This window comes from Nerophis ophidion, linkage group LG12 (genome assembly GCF_033978795.1).
Source record: "Nerophis ophidion isolate RoL-2023_Sa linkage group LG12, RoL_Noph_v1.0, whole genome shotgun sequence".
Taxonomy (NCBI): domain Eukaryota; kingdom Metazoa; phylum Chordata; class Actinopteri; order Syngnathiformes; family Syngnathidae; genus Nerophis; species Nerophis ophidion.
Window position 1 is genome coordinate 58,881,741 of NC_084622.1, and position 14,031 is coordinate 58,895,771.

Here is a 14,031-nt window from a genome sequence, read left to right on the forward strand (position 1 = left end):
AAAGCGTAACGACACATTGCGGAAATAACATTATTCTCCGTGCATCGGCTAAATACAAATATATTTTACAACTCCAAACATGTCTTTTTCAAACCCTGCATGGAAGAGAAGGGTTAGTGATGAACGAAGACAATTCCAGCAAAAGTGGGAGATGCACAGAGAAAGTTGCGGTGCACAAGGGATACAATTTGAAACGTCATTATACAACCAGACATGCTGAGGAGTACGCAAAAAAAATTTGGGGAAATCTTTTCTTGCGGCCCAGCCTCACCCAGACTCTGCGTCCAGTGGCCCGCAGGTAAAGTGAGTTTGAGACCCCTGCTGTAGAATTTTTAAAATGTACTTGCATTGATGTCACAAACGGAAACAATGCACATACAAGGTAATTACAGAGCTAAACAGTAATGTCAATCAAATAGATTATGGAACCTGGAGTTATTTTGTTTTTGAGGCAACACAACACCAAGGTTGTAATTATACCTTTCTGTATTTTTGCCTCTAAACATCTGTTTTCAAATCCTGTTTTTGACTTTGTCTTGTTTTGCTTTCATTGTTGTCCTCAGTGATTTCGATTCCCTGGATGAACGAGACCAAGAAAAGAACAACCAGTTGGGTTTTGACGTGGCAGAGAGGGAATTTGGCATCTCACCCTGCATGACTGGCAAAGAGATGTCTACTGTCGTGGAGCCTGACAAACTTTCTATGGTCATGTACCTTAGCCAGTTCTATGAGATGTTTAAGGACACAGTGCCACCTGGAGGTGAGAGACTGTCCATTTAGTGTGTGACGTTATAAAGAGGGGTTGTACTGATTCAGTGCCTAATTATCCTAACAAATTCTTTTTTTGTCTGTTCAGATAATCAAAATCTGAGTCCAGAGGAGAAGGCTGTACTAATGACAAGCACTAAATCACCCATCTCCTTCTTTAGCAAGCTTGGTCAGAGCATTGCAATCTCAAGGAAACGTAACCCCAAGGTTAGAGTTCGAACATCCAATAATCTCTTCCAGAAATATTGAGCAGCGACATACATTCTTGTGATGGGACTAATGCCTTGTTTGATTTTTCAATACCAGGACAAGAAAGAGAAGGACATGGACGGTTTGGGGAAGAGAAGGAAAACCAGCCAGTCTGAAGACGTGAGTTGTTGGGAAAGTTTCATGCAAACAAGAGAGACATCATCTAGATTACGTTCATGGACATATGTATATAATAAATTAATGGAGGGCATTCAAAATTATCTTCTTGCAAAAAGGGACAACTGGTAAAAAATGGATGGTTGAATGGATCTGGTTCATTGTCTGTAAATAAGATAAACATAAAACTTGGATAATGATGCAAGATTGAATGTACTAAATCTTGTTTTTAGAGTAAATGCTTGATGTCAGATTATCACACTTTTCAACTTTGTTCAATGAAGTTTGTATTGTTGCATAAGAAGTAACAGCAGTGAAAACAGGTTCTATTAGACAAGGAATAAACTAGAAATATGTGTATTCTGCGGGCGCATGCTCATTTTTTTTTCAAGCCGGTACCATTCTGCTTGTCAAGACTGATATTGATAAATTGTTATTTATGTGTATTATTTTATAAATGTAGATTTGAGTGTAATGTGTGCACACCTGGAGTTAAGAGAGCGTCAAACAATGGTGGTGGATTGGACAAACTACTTGTAGATTTTTTTATACTAACCAAATATAAATGGGTTGTACTTGTATAGCGCTTTTCTACCTTCAAGGTACTCAAAGCGCTTTGACACTACTTCCACATTTACCCATTCACACACACATTCACACACTGATGGAGGGAGCTGCCATGCAAGGCGCCAACCAGCACCCATCAGGAGCAAGGGTGAAGTGTCTTGCTCAGGACACAACGGACGTGACGAGGTTGGTACTAGGTGGGAATTGAACCAGGGACGCTCGGGTTGCGCACGGCCACTCTGCCACTGCGCCACGCCGTCCCTAAATATGACATCATTAGTAGGGTCACATCCACCCATCCGTTCATTTTCCACCGTTTGTCCCTTTTGGGGTAACATTCATAAATCAGTGAAGTTTACATCCTGATTATGGATGATTATTGTTTACATTTCAACCGATACTAATACCAAAGCTGTAATTTAAAAATGATGCCCAACCCGCTGCTTATAAAATTGAAGACATGCACATTTTTGTAAAAAAAAAAAACCCCAAAAGAACAATGTTTTTATGTAATGGAATTTTGTGACATTCAAGTTGAACATGCATGTCATTATAAATAAGAAATACATTTATAAATAATCTACCACAAATTGTCATAACTATTGCAGCCAGGGGTGCCCACACTTCTTCTGCAGGCGAGCTACTTTTCAATTGACCAAGTCGAGGGGATCTACCTCATTCATATATATCATTTACAGTACATGTTTTTATTTATGAAACATACGTTTTTGTTTACATTGTAAATGTTTTTAATGATAATGCCATAATGTTTAACACATATAGAGTCCTATCTTTCATGAAGACAAGAATATAAGTTGGAGTGTTACCTGATTCGGATGACTTGCATTGATTGGAATCTGACAGAAGTACGGATAACGTCGGGATTTTCAAATGGAGGAGAACAAAAGTCCTCCTTTCTGTCCAATACCACATGAAAGTGGTTGGTTTTTGGCATCTTATTTGTCCAGCTTCCATACTTGTTTTTATACACTTTACAAGAAATCCGTTAGCTCCGTAGCTTGCTAGCTTGTGCACGCCAGCTTTCTGAGACTCTTATTTTGTTAGCGCAGGCAAGAGGAAGCAGCGCTTTTATTGTGAAGATAGGAACTGTGCAGTCGGTCTTTAGAGTTTTGACAGCAGGTACGGCGCGAATGTGTAGAAATAAAAAGTGTTTCTCGCCTTCCTGTCAATCGCTTTTTCTTAATAATGAGCTCGCAGCAGCCAGTGTCATCTCACAAGACCCTCAGGTGTCGTGAATGCCAATCAAGTGACGAAAGTGACGTCTTGGTGAAGATTGATGATCGATAATTTTTAGGTCTTATTTTTTAAATGCCTGGCTGGCGATCGACTAACACGCCCTCCGCGATCGACGTAATGGGCACCCCTGGTCTAGGCTAGCGCTATGGTGTCGTCTAATGAGGGCTGCTGTTGGCATGTTGAGGTTGCCAATAAAGTTTAAAGGGGAACATTATCACAATTTCAAAACGGTTAAAAACAATAAAAATCAGTTCCCAGTGGCTTGTTGTATTTTTTGAATTTTTTTTTCAAAATTTTACCGGTCCCGGAATATCCCTAAATAAAGCTTTAAAGTGCATTATTTTCGCTATCTTCGAAACCACTATCCATTTCCCTGTGACGTCATACAGTGCTGCCAATACAAACAACATGGCGGTTACCACAGCAAGATATAGCGACATTAGCTCGGATTCAGACTCGGATTTCAGCGGTTTAAGCGACTCAACAGATTACGCATGTATTGAAACAGATGGTCGGAGTATGGAGGCAGATAGCGAAAACGAAATTGAAGAAGAAATTGAAGCTATTGAGCGAATAACTATTGACGCTATTCGGCCATAGCGTGGGTGTACCTAATGAACTGGCCCATAGCATGGCTGCCTTATTAGCATCGCCGGTAAAATGTGCGGACCAAACCATCAGGACTTTCACATCTTGTGACACTGGAACAACGTAAATCCGGCGATTGGTAAGTGTTTGTTTCGCATTAAATGTGGGTATCTAGTTTCAAATGTACATACAGCTAGCGTAAATAGCATGTTAGCATCGATTAGCGTAGCATGTTAGCATCGATTAGCTGGCAGTCATGCCGTCACCAGATATGTCTGATTAGCACATAAGTCAACAACATCAACAAAACTCACCTTTGTGATTTCGTTGACTTAATGGTTGCAAATGCATCTGCAGGTTATCCATACATCTCTGTGCCATGTCTGTCTTAGCATCGCCGGTCAAATGTGAGGACACTCTGGCACATTGAATGGGGGTCTGGCGGCAGATTTCTTGCCAGTGGTGCAACTTGAATCCCTCCCTGTTAGTGTTGTTACACCCTCCGACAACACACCGACGAGGCATGATGTCTCCAAGGTTCCAAAAAATAGTCGAAAAAACGGAAAATATCAGAGCTGAGACCCGGTGTTTGTAAAGTGAAAATGAAAATGGTGGGTGTGTTACCTCGGTGACGTCACGTTCTGACGTCATCGCTAAAAGACCGATAAACAGAAAGGCGTTTAATTTGCCAAAATTCACCCATTTAGAGTTCGGAAATCGGTTAAAAAAAATACATGGTCTTTTTTCTGCACCATCAAGGTATATATTGACGCTTGCATAGGTTTGGTGATAATGTTCCCCTTTAAAAAGGACGTCAGACTTCTGTCAGGATGCAACATCACTTACAAGAGTGTTACCGCCAAGCACAAGAGGATCAGAATATGAGTTTGCAATCACTTTGCACTTGTGCAACTTATTTTTTTTGTAAATAATGTACATCAGAGCTATTCAAATGTTTGTATTTTTGGTATTTAGTGTATTAGATTCTGCAAGTAGTGCTTGGATCCCACTGTACGCATTATCTGAAGAGCATGGAAAAAAGCATTTCACTGTGGTGTACTCTGCATGTGACGAATAAACTTGAACCTTGGAGCAGGGCACTGATAGCTTCTTCTGTTTTGGTGTGGATACTAGTGGGTGGCCATTGAGGTTTGATTTCTTATTCCCTTGCGGAGTGTTTGCAAGGCATTTGGTTCATGCATGACACGGGATGTTTTCCTCTTATTATAGACAGTTTGTAACATCCAACGAGGTCTGAGCTTACAGCACACTTTGGGTAATTGGAACATTTTTAAAAAAGTTTATTAGTTATCTATTCTTTTTTTTTTTAAATGTTACTGGATTATCAGTGTCACATTATGATTAGCAATATGCCAAACGTCCTGATGATTATCGTACACCCCTAGTGCATTCCTTTAGAAATTGCTCAGAGTTGTAATTTCAAAGAGTCTAATTCCTAAAAGTGATTGGAAAAACAAATCTCCCAATAAATGTTTTTTCAGGAGGAAGTATCCAAGGCTGCTCGTGAAGACAGACAGGCCAATGTACCAGCTCTATTGGCAGAGAGGAAAATGGATTCCGCTGCTGTAGGGAACAACAATAAAGTCAAGGTCATGGCTACCCAGCTGCTTGCCAAGTTTGAGGAGAATGCGCCCGCTCACGCCTCAGGACTTATGAGACAGGTACAGTATGTACACGCTGCTTGGATTTGATAATTGGATTTTATTCGCTGTATACATTTTGCACAACCAGTGAGGCCAAGCCTTTTAGTGTGATGATGGAGGACATATGGGCTGTTGTATTAATGGAATGAACTCCAAAATGTGCATTTGTCAGGCGGACTATTGTTCCTCTTCTATGTGGGCAACCTTACCGGGCTGCCTGGGCTCAGAGTGCTGAATTGGTTAGCAGAGCTTTGCACACTAATGGGTAGGAAAGGTCTATAACAACACTGGAAATCATTGTTGAAGCAGGAAAAAAAGACAACTCTCAATTATTCTACTCACAGAATACATCATGTATGTCAACACAAGTGTTACTGTGCCTCTGATCAAATGTTGCATTATTGTAAATGTTGGGGTCAAGCATCTGCTTTGTGAAGAACATTGTTACCACACGAGTGCAGTAAATATTAATGAAGTTGTGTTAGCATGAACAGTTTGATTTTTGGTCTGCTCGCTTGTACCTCTCGGGTACAAGCGGTTGAAAATGGATGGGTGGATTTTCACTGATTTTAAGTCACAATTTTTTTTTTTTTAAAGTGGTCTGAAAATGGCATTTGTGATGCACCTTATGTGTTGTGCTTGAAATTGCTCTGGAGGACATGCAAAATTACATACTTTACATGTAATCATGTGTATTTTAGTAGTTAGCATACACAAACATGCTGTGGAAAATGAGGAAATCTGGTTGTACATAAGGACAATTTCACTGAATCGGTGCCATTTGCTTGTAACGAACTCCAAATAAACTTGGATTTTGCTAAATCTGATTAATACACGTATTAAACTACTCAAAATATGTATTGGCCCATCTTAGGTTACTTTTATTTCATTTTATGTACAAGGTACATTACCATGGATTGTAGGGCAGTATAGCTCGGTTGGTAGAGTGGCCGTGCCAGCAACTTGAGGGTTGCAGGTTCGATTCCCACTTCCGCCATCCTAGTCACTGCCGTTGTGTCCTTGGGCAAGACACTTTACCCACCTGCTCCCAGTGCCACCCACACTGGTTTAAATGTAACTTAGATATTGGGTTTCACTATGTAAAGCGCTTTGAGTCACTAGAGAAAAGCGCTATATAAATATAATTCACTTCACATGGATTGATTACCGTGGACCCCGACTTACACAAGTTGAAAAACTTATTGGGGTGTTACCATTTAGTGATCAATTGTACGGAATATGTACTGTACTGTGCAATCTACTAATACAAGTCTCAAAGGTTCCTTAACTGAAGATTACTTATTTGAGTAACCGGACTGAAAGTAACGGGAGTGAGTTTGTTTTGGCTTAGAAATAGCAAATACCTGAAATATAGCCACATATGGTATTAATGGTAACATAATGTTCACACTAAGCACATTATAGTCATTCAACAAAAAAATCTAGAAATAAACATAACATACAAAATAATTTAGGTATCAGGATTGTGCTGAGAGTTCAATCCCAAACCCTGGTCATGGTTGAAATACCATTAAATATACAGAAAAATAAATTAGTGAACTTACTTTTAGCTTTTCCATAACCTGTAGAGCAAGGGTGCCCACACTTTTTCTGCAGGCGAGCTACTTTTCAATTGATCAACTCGAGGGGATCTACCTCATTTATATATATCATTTATATTTATTTATTTATGAAAGAGACATTTTTGTAAACAAGTTAAATGTGTTTAATGATAATACAAGCATGTGTAACACATATAGATGTCTTTCTTTCACAAAGACAAGAATATAAGTTGGTGTATTACCTGATTCTGATGACTTGCATTGATTGGAATCAGACAGTAATGATGATAACGCCCACATTTTCAAATGGAGGAGAAAAAAAGTTGTCCTTTCTGTACAATACCACATGAAAGTGGTTGGTTTTTGGCATCTAATTCATCCAGCTTCCATACACTTTACAAGAAAAACATTGGCGGCAAATTCCGTAGCTTGCTTGATTGACATTCACGGCACCCGAGGGTCTTGTGAGATGACGCTGGCTGCTGCCAGTTCATTATTATGAAAAAATGACAGAGAGGAAGGCCAGAAACACTTTTTATTTCAACAGACTTTCGCGCCGTCCCTTCCGTCAAAACTCTAAAGGCCGACTGCACATTTCCTATCTTCACAATCAAAGCCCTGCTTCATGCTGCCTGCGCTAACAAAATAAGAGTCTCAGAAAGCTGGCGTGCACAAGTGATGTGCACGCCAGCTTTCTGAGGGATCGCTTGTGCACGCCAGTTTTCCGAGACTCTGTATTTAGTTAGCGCAGGCAGCATGAAGCAGGGCTTTTATTGTGAAGATAGGAAATGTGCAGTCGGCCTTTAGAGTTTTGACGGAAGGTACGGCGCGAGAGTCTGTTGAAATAAAAAGTGTTTCTGGCCTTCCTCTCGGTCATATTTTCATAATAATGATCTTGCAGCAGCCAGCGTCATCTCACAAGACCCTCCGGTACCGTGAATGTCATTTAAGTGACGTCTTGGTGAAGATTGATGATCACTCATTTTTAGGTCTATTTTTTTTAAAAGCCTGGCTGGAGATCGACTGACACACCCCCCGCGGTCGACTGGTAGCTCGCCATCGACGTAATGGGCACCCCTGCTGTAGAGGATCCGAATGATGCACCTTTTTGTGAACACTGTGACTTGTGGAATATTTCACATTTTTCAGATGGGGTAATGTGTTGGGGTAACAAGACTGAGTGAAAACTTAAGGACACAACTAGTGTGTGAATTTTATCCTGTTTCTTTTTTTAAGAAAACTAACTTAAGTTATTGCTGGGTTAATGAGTAATAAGATAATATATCTGAAGGATTTAGATCGGGGTGCCCAAACGTTTTGCCTTCAAGGGCCAAATTGAAAATATGGGACACAGTGATTTTAAGCATGCAGCAGCACCATGACTGAGGAGTTAATCCCATATAATGTAGAGAGATCAACATGCACACATGCCAATAATTATTCATGTAAACTTGAAAGAGGTCAGTTTCAATAGGTATTAAACTTGGGAAACCAACATTTTGTGTGCCAAACTAAACTTCTCTGCGGCCTCACTTTGGTCACCCCTTATATAGATTATTATAATTTATGGTAAATTCTAATTTTAGGGCACTTGGTGTAATAAAAAACGTTTTATGTACTTGACACACACGTGGCACAGATTTGGTGGAATAGCCCTAATGCAATATAAATGCTATGACTATTATACAGTATATGTTATGTTCTCTGAGCCTGGTCCTGTAATGACAGGTTTTCACCTTACTTTTGAAGACCTATTGTACGTTTTATTAATCTATTCATCAGTCACTTCTTTGTATCTATTTCCTCTGCCTCTTCTCCCTCTCCCAATATGTTTCATGATTGCTTGCATGCTTTTCTTTGCTTCATTGCCAACCATTGTCGATGTCCTTCATCTTCACACGACCACAAAGGGGGATTCTCTGCCCAATCTGGACTGCTTTTTGCCCCATTCTCCGCCCAAACCCCTTGAGCCAGTGCGCCTGGCACCTGTCCCAGCTTGGAGAAAGGTAAAAAAAGGGGACCTTCCCCTTCTCCTTAGAGACAAACCCCTCCCCCAAGACTGATTTACTAACCGTATATCCCATGGTGTGCTACCTAGAACCAGACTTGCACCTGTGTGAGTGATCCCTGCAGTAGTTAGATGATCAAATCTCTGGTATTCGATACTCATGCAACAATCCTAAAGCCTTAATCAAGCTATCGGATATTTGCCGTCTGTCCTGGTTCAGAGACGCACACAGCAGCAGGAGCAGCTGAGCATTCGATACAAAGAAAAGATCAAGTGTCAGACCCTGCCCAACAGAGGGGAGCAGGTATGGTTAGCGCTGCTGGCCTGGTTGTAGTTAGCCATTTCTAGGACCCTTTTACATCCTGTACACTCATTCATATAATTGATAAGTGATAGTAAACTTGTCAAACATGAATATCCCTAATGTAACATCTTTCCAAGCAGAGGCATTTTCTCCAGTACAGAAAATAGTCAATGAAACCAAGTAATAGTAAACACGACTATTACAATATTATTTTTTTTAAAGCAGGAGTAGTTTGCCCACAGTTGTATTTTCTCACAAACTATAGTGGAGAATATTTTTTGAATAGTTAGTCGTCCCTCATGTATCGTGGTTAATTGAGACCAGACATGACCGCAATAAACTTATCTGCAAAATTGGATTATTATTCATAATGAAATATTTTCATAGTTAGAGCAATAAACTGTTTACAACCTTGTAAATATGTTTTTTGACATAATTAGAACCCTCTAAACATGAAATAACACCCATATAGTCATCTTCACACACTTTTCACCCGATATAGTAGCCTTCTGTACTTACCAGGAACCCAGAGGATCCTGTAAGCCAGGGGTGCCCACACTTTTTCTGCAGGCGAGCTACTTTTCAATTGACCAACTCGAGGGGATCTACCTCATTTATATATATCAGTTATATTTATTTATTTATGAAAGAGACATTTTTGTAAACAAGTTAAATGTGTTTAATGATAATACAAGCATGTGTAACACATATAGATGTCTTTCTTTCACAAAGACAACAATATAAGTTGGTGTATTACCTGATTCTGATGACTTGCATTGATTGGAATCAGACAGTAATGATGATAACGCCCACATTTTCAAATGGAGGAGAAAAAAAGTTGTCCTTTCTGTACAATACCACATGAAAGTGGTTGGTTTTTGGCATCTAATTCATCCAGCTTCCATACACTTTACAAGAAAAACATTGGCGGCAAATTCCGTAGCTTGCTTGATTGACATTCACGGCACCCGAGGGTCTTGTGAGATGACGCTGGCTGCTGCCAGTTCATTATTATGAAAAAATGACAGAGAGGAAGGCGAGAAACACTTTTTATTTCAACAGACTCTCGCGCCGTACCTTCCGTCAAAACTCTAAAGGCCGACTGCACATTTCCTATCTTCACAATAAAAGCCCTGCTTCATGCTGCCTGCGCTAACAAAATAAGAGTCTCGGAAAGCTGGCGTGCACAAGTGATGTGCACGCCAGCTTTCTGAGGGATCGCTTGTGCACGCCAGTTTTCCGAGACTCTGTATTTAGTTAGCGCAGGCAGCATGAAGCAGGGCTTTTATTGTGAAGATAGGAAATGTGCAGTCGGCCTTTAGAGTTTTGACGGAAGGTACGGCGCGAGAGTCTGTTGAAATAAAAAGTGTTTCTGGCCTTCCTCTCGGTCATATTTTCATAATAATGATCTTGCAGCAGCCAGCGTCATCTCACAAGACCCTCGGGTACCGTGAATGTCATTTAAGTGACGTCTTGGTGAAGATTGATGATCACTCATTTTTAGGTCTATTTTTTTTAAAAGCCTGGCTGGAGATGGACTGACACACCCCCCGCGGTCGACTGGTAGCTCGCCATCGACGTAATGGGCACCCCTAGAATAGCACAAGGATTAGCTCTGGTTTTTCCATATTAGTTTATTTCACTCTTAACCAAGAAACGCTTTGATAATATTTGTCAATTGCCACAACATAAAGGAAATAAAACTTAAGTTAGCACTTAATTTAGGTAAAAACAACTTTTAGAATGTTTTTGTTTTTTAAAGTAAAACAAAAAAATAGAGAAATCCGCGATGTGACGGACTGAAGCCGAGGCTTTTGTAGCGCGATATAGCGATGGACGACTGTACTGGATTTTTTGCCCTGATAGAATATTAGGTTTTTCTCCCATATCCTAATACACTTTTTGCAATAGTTTGACTAACAAGATTTTTTTTTTTAACTCCGACTAAATAGAGATATCATCCCTGCTGCATTTGTGTGAACTTGAGTAGTAAAAGAGATACTAATTAATTGCAAAAAGTACCTCAGACTAACTCCGATAATTTTTTTAAATATTAAGTGTTGTAATCTTAACAATACTTTTGTAATAAGAGCTGTTTAAATTATTGCAATAATTTCCTGAATGTTACTGACGAAGAGCCAGAAACGACTTCACCTAGACGTCATCAGCTCCATGGACTTGTGCTGAATGTTCTGTTCCTCGTCCCTCAAGGCAAGAAGTGGTCCCGACCAAGCCTACAGCTCAGGCTCTCGGAGCTGCCCAAAGAAAACCATTTTGCTTCTTTCCTCTTCCTCCTCCACTTCCTCGCTCTCTCTTCACACTGAGGTGACACACATTCCGTTGTATTGGTCTGTGTGTGTGTGTGTGTGTGTGTGTGTGTGTGTGTATGTGTTGGGGTAGTTTACTCTCTTGTATTCTTTCCTTCAATCAAATGATTATATTTTGTAGCAATTCACAAATATAATTTTTTGTTCCGGGCACTTCTTTTTAGTCAATGTCAACCACAGTCAAGCTGCGTGCTGAAAAAAAACCCAACATATTTTTAAACCTCCTATTTTTGAGACTATTTCTGCTTAATGCAAACCATTTGCCTTCAAGCATTTTAGTGTTACTCCAGAAGAAGAGGAGCTTGAATACTACGAGAAGCCTGTGAATTATGGGGTAACATGACTGCCTGACCAGACTTATAGTAGCACAGCAGGGTTCACTTAACATTGTCAGGTCTTAATAAAGCTTCCTCAGCAGGACTGGAAGCCCTTGCACCTGAATGACCCAGGACCTATTCATGTACCTGGTATACAGGAGAGGGCCGACCGCCTTTTCTCCAAGTTTAAGGGGAAAGCTGACATGCCACCAAAGGTGAACACTTTGCATGGCTGTGTTGTGGCTAAAGTGTGCAAACAACAGACAAATGTAGAAATTAACCAATAGTAATGCTTTCAAGTTGCAATACTTCTTCTTAAAGGAAAAAATGCACTTTCTTTTGGAATGTTGCCCATCATCCAAAATCCTTATGTGAGACAAGGACACATATCTTTCCCTTTTTGTGCATTGTAAATAGTGAAAAACTGCTAGTATGAGGCAGCTAACAAGTCTAACATTAATGTAATAATTCAATAACCGTACCCACTCAGGATCCATTGCAGCTAGTCAATCAGAAGGGAGGGGGTCGCCACATCTACGGCTCCTTCCCAACCTTTTTTTTTTCCCCAGTTTGGGCTTTTAGAGTTTTTCCTTGCCCTTTCAGTGGGGCAAAAAAGTATTTAGTCAGCCACCGATTGTGCAAGTTCTCCCACTTAAAATGATGACAGAGGTCTGTAATTTTCATCAACTGTGAGAGACAGAATGTGAAAAAAAAATACCCAGGAATTCACATTGTAGGAATTTTAATTGTAAATTATGGTGGAAAATAAGTATTTGGTCAACCATTCAAAGCTCTCACTGATGGAAGGAGGTTTTGGTTCAAAATCTCAGGATACATGGCCCCATTCATTCTTTCCTTAACACGGATCAATCGTCCTGTCCCCTTAGCAGAAAAACAGCCCCAAAGCATGATGTTTCCACCCCCATGCTTCACAGTAGGTGTGGTGTTCTTGGGATGCAACTCAGTATTCTTCTTCCTCCAAACACGACGAGTTGAGTTTATACCAAAATGGATACATGGATGATACAGCAGAGGATTGGGAGAATGTCATGTGGTCAGATGAAATCAAAATAGAACTTTTTGGTATAAACTCAACTCGTCGTGTTTGGAGGAAGAAGAATACTGAGTTGCATCCCAAGAACACCACACCTACTGTGAAGCATGGGGTTGGAAACATCATGCTTTGGGGCTGTTTTTCTGCTAAGGGGACAGGACGATTGATCCGTGTTAAGGAAAGAATGAATGGGGCCATGTATCCTGAGATTTGGAGCCAAAACCTCCTTCCATCAGTGAGAGCTTTGAATGGTTGACCAAATACTTATTTTCCACCATAATTTACAAATAAATTCTTTAAAATTCCTACAATGTGAATTCCTGGATTTTTTTTCCACATTCTGTCTCTCACAGTTGAAGTGTACCTATGATGAAAATGACAGACCTCTGTCATCATTTTAAGTGGGAGAACTTGCACAATCGCTGGCTGACTAAATACTTGTTTGCCCCACTGTATGTGGGTGCAGATCATGGGATTTGTAAAACCTTTTGATGCACTTGTGATTTAAGGACCATTTCAATAAAGTAAGATTGTATTCCTGTAGGTAATGAGTATACAAACTATTCTGCCTACAAAGCCCTTTCAAAACCACCCAAAAGCCTCCAGCAGGGTTTTATATATGCTGTAAGTATGTATGTAGTGTAGTAACAGACACGATTATGAAATATTTACTGTATTTTGGTCATTTTAAGCGTTATTGTTACTTTTTTCCTCGGCACATTGAGTTTACAGAACGCATAATAACAAACGCTACAAGAGCCAAGAGAGTGTGTTCTGTTACCACTAATATATCCAGCTTGATGTGGGCCTCGGGCTGCTTTCATGTCGCACTATTGATAAACATTTCAAATAAGAACATAAAACAGCCACTTACAATGTCTGCTCTCTCTGGGATGCCGACTGCTCTCATTGAGTTAGTAAATTCAGAATAAATGTCACTCAAAAGATAAAAAAAAAAAATTGCTTCCTAGTGATGTTGCAATGATTTTATGCTGCACTCCATTTGTAGAAAGCCATTTGGGGTGAAGTTGGTAGGATGAACATTTTCAAAGTTGACCAGCTTCTCTACAGTTGAGATGGATGATTTTATAACCCTGGAATTAACGTTTACTAACGCTAAAGGCAGTGGAAGCAGCTCAAGCTCCTTCTTCTTCTTCTTCTTCTTCTTCTTCTCCTTCTTTTCTTTCTTCTTCTCCTTCTTTTTATTCTTCTTGTTATTTTCATTCTTCTTATTTTCATTATTTTCATT

At 39.9% G+C, this 14,031-nt stretch overlaps 1 protein-coding gene across 8 annotated transcripts in view; it reads left to right on the forward strand.

The window, feature by feature from the left end:
• The window catches only part of mical3a (microtubule associated monooxygenase, calponin and LIM domain containing 3a), a 179,874-nt gene that overhangs the window by 81,293 nt on the left and 84,550 nt on the right, over nucleotides 1–14,031 (forward strand). For 4 of the 8 annotated variants that reach the window (XM_061917875.1, XM_061917876.1, XM_061917878.1 and 1 more), the window contains 4 exons: nucleotides 564–760; nucleotides 857–975; nucleotides 1,075–1,137; nucleotides 5,049–5,228. In XM_061917875.1, coding sequence (XP_061773859.1) covers nucleotides 564–760; nucleotides 857–975; nucleotides 1,075–1,137; nucleotides 5,049–5,228 — 559 coding nt within the window. Of the gene's footprint in view, nucleotides 1–563; nucleotides 761–856; nucleotides 976–1,074; nucleotides 1,138–5,048; nucleotides 5,229–8,682; nucleotides 8,779–9,000; nucleotides 9,085–11,295; nucleotides 11,410–11,682; nucleotides 11,746–11,829; nucleotides 11,944–14,031 lie in introns of all 8 variants that reach the window. The other 4 variants (XM_061917871.1, XM_061917872.1, XM_061917873.1 and 1 more) reach the window with 4 other exon arrangements.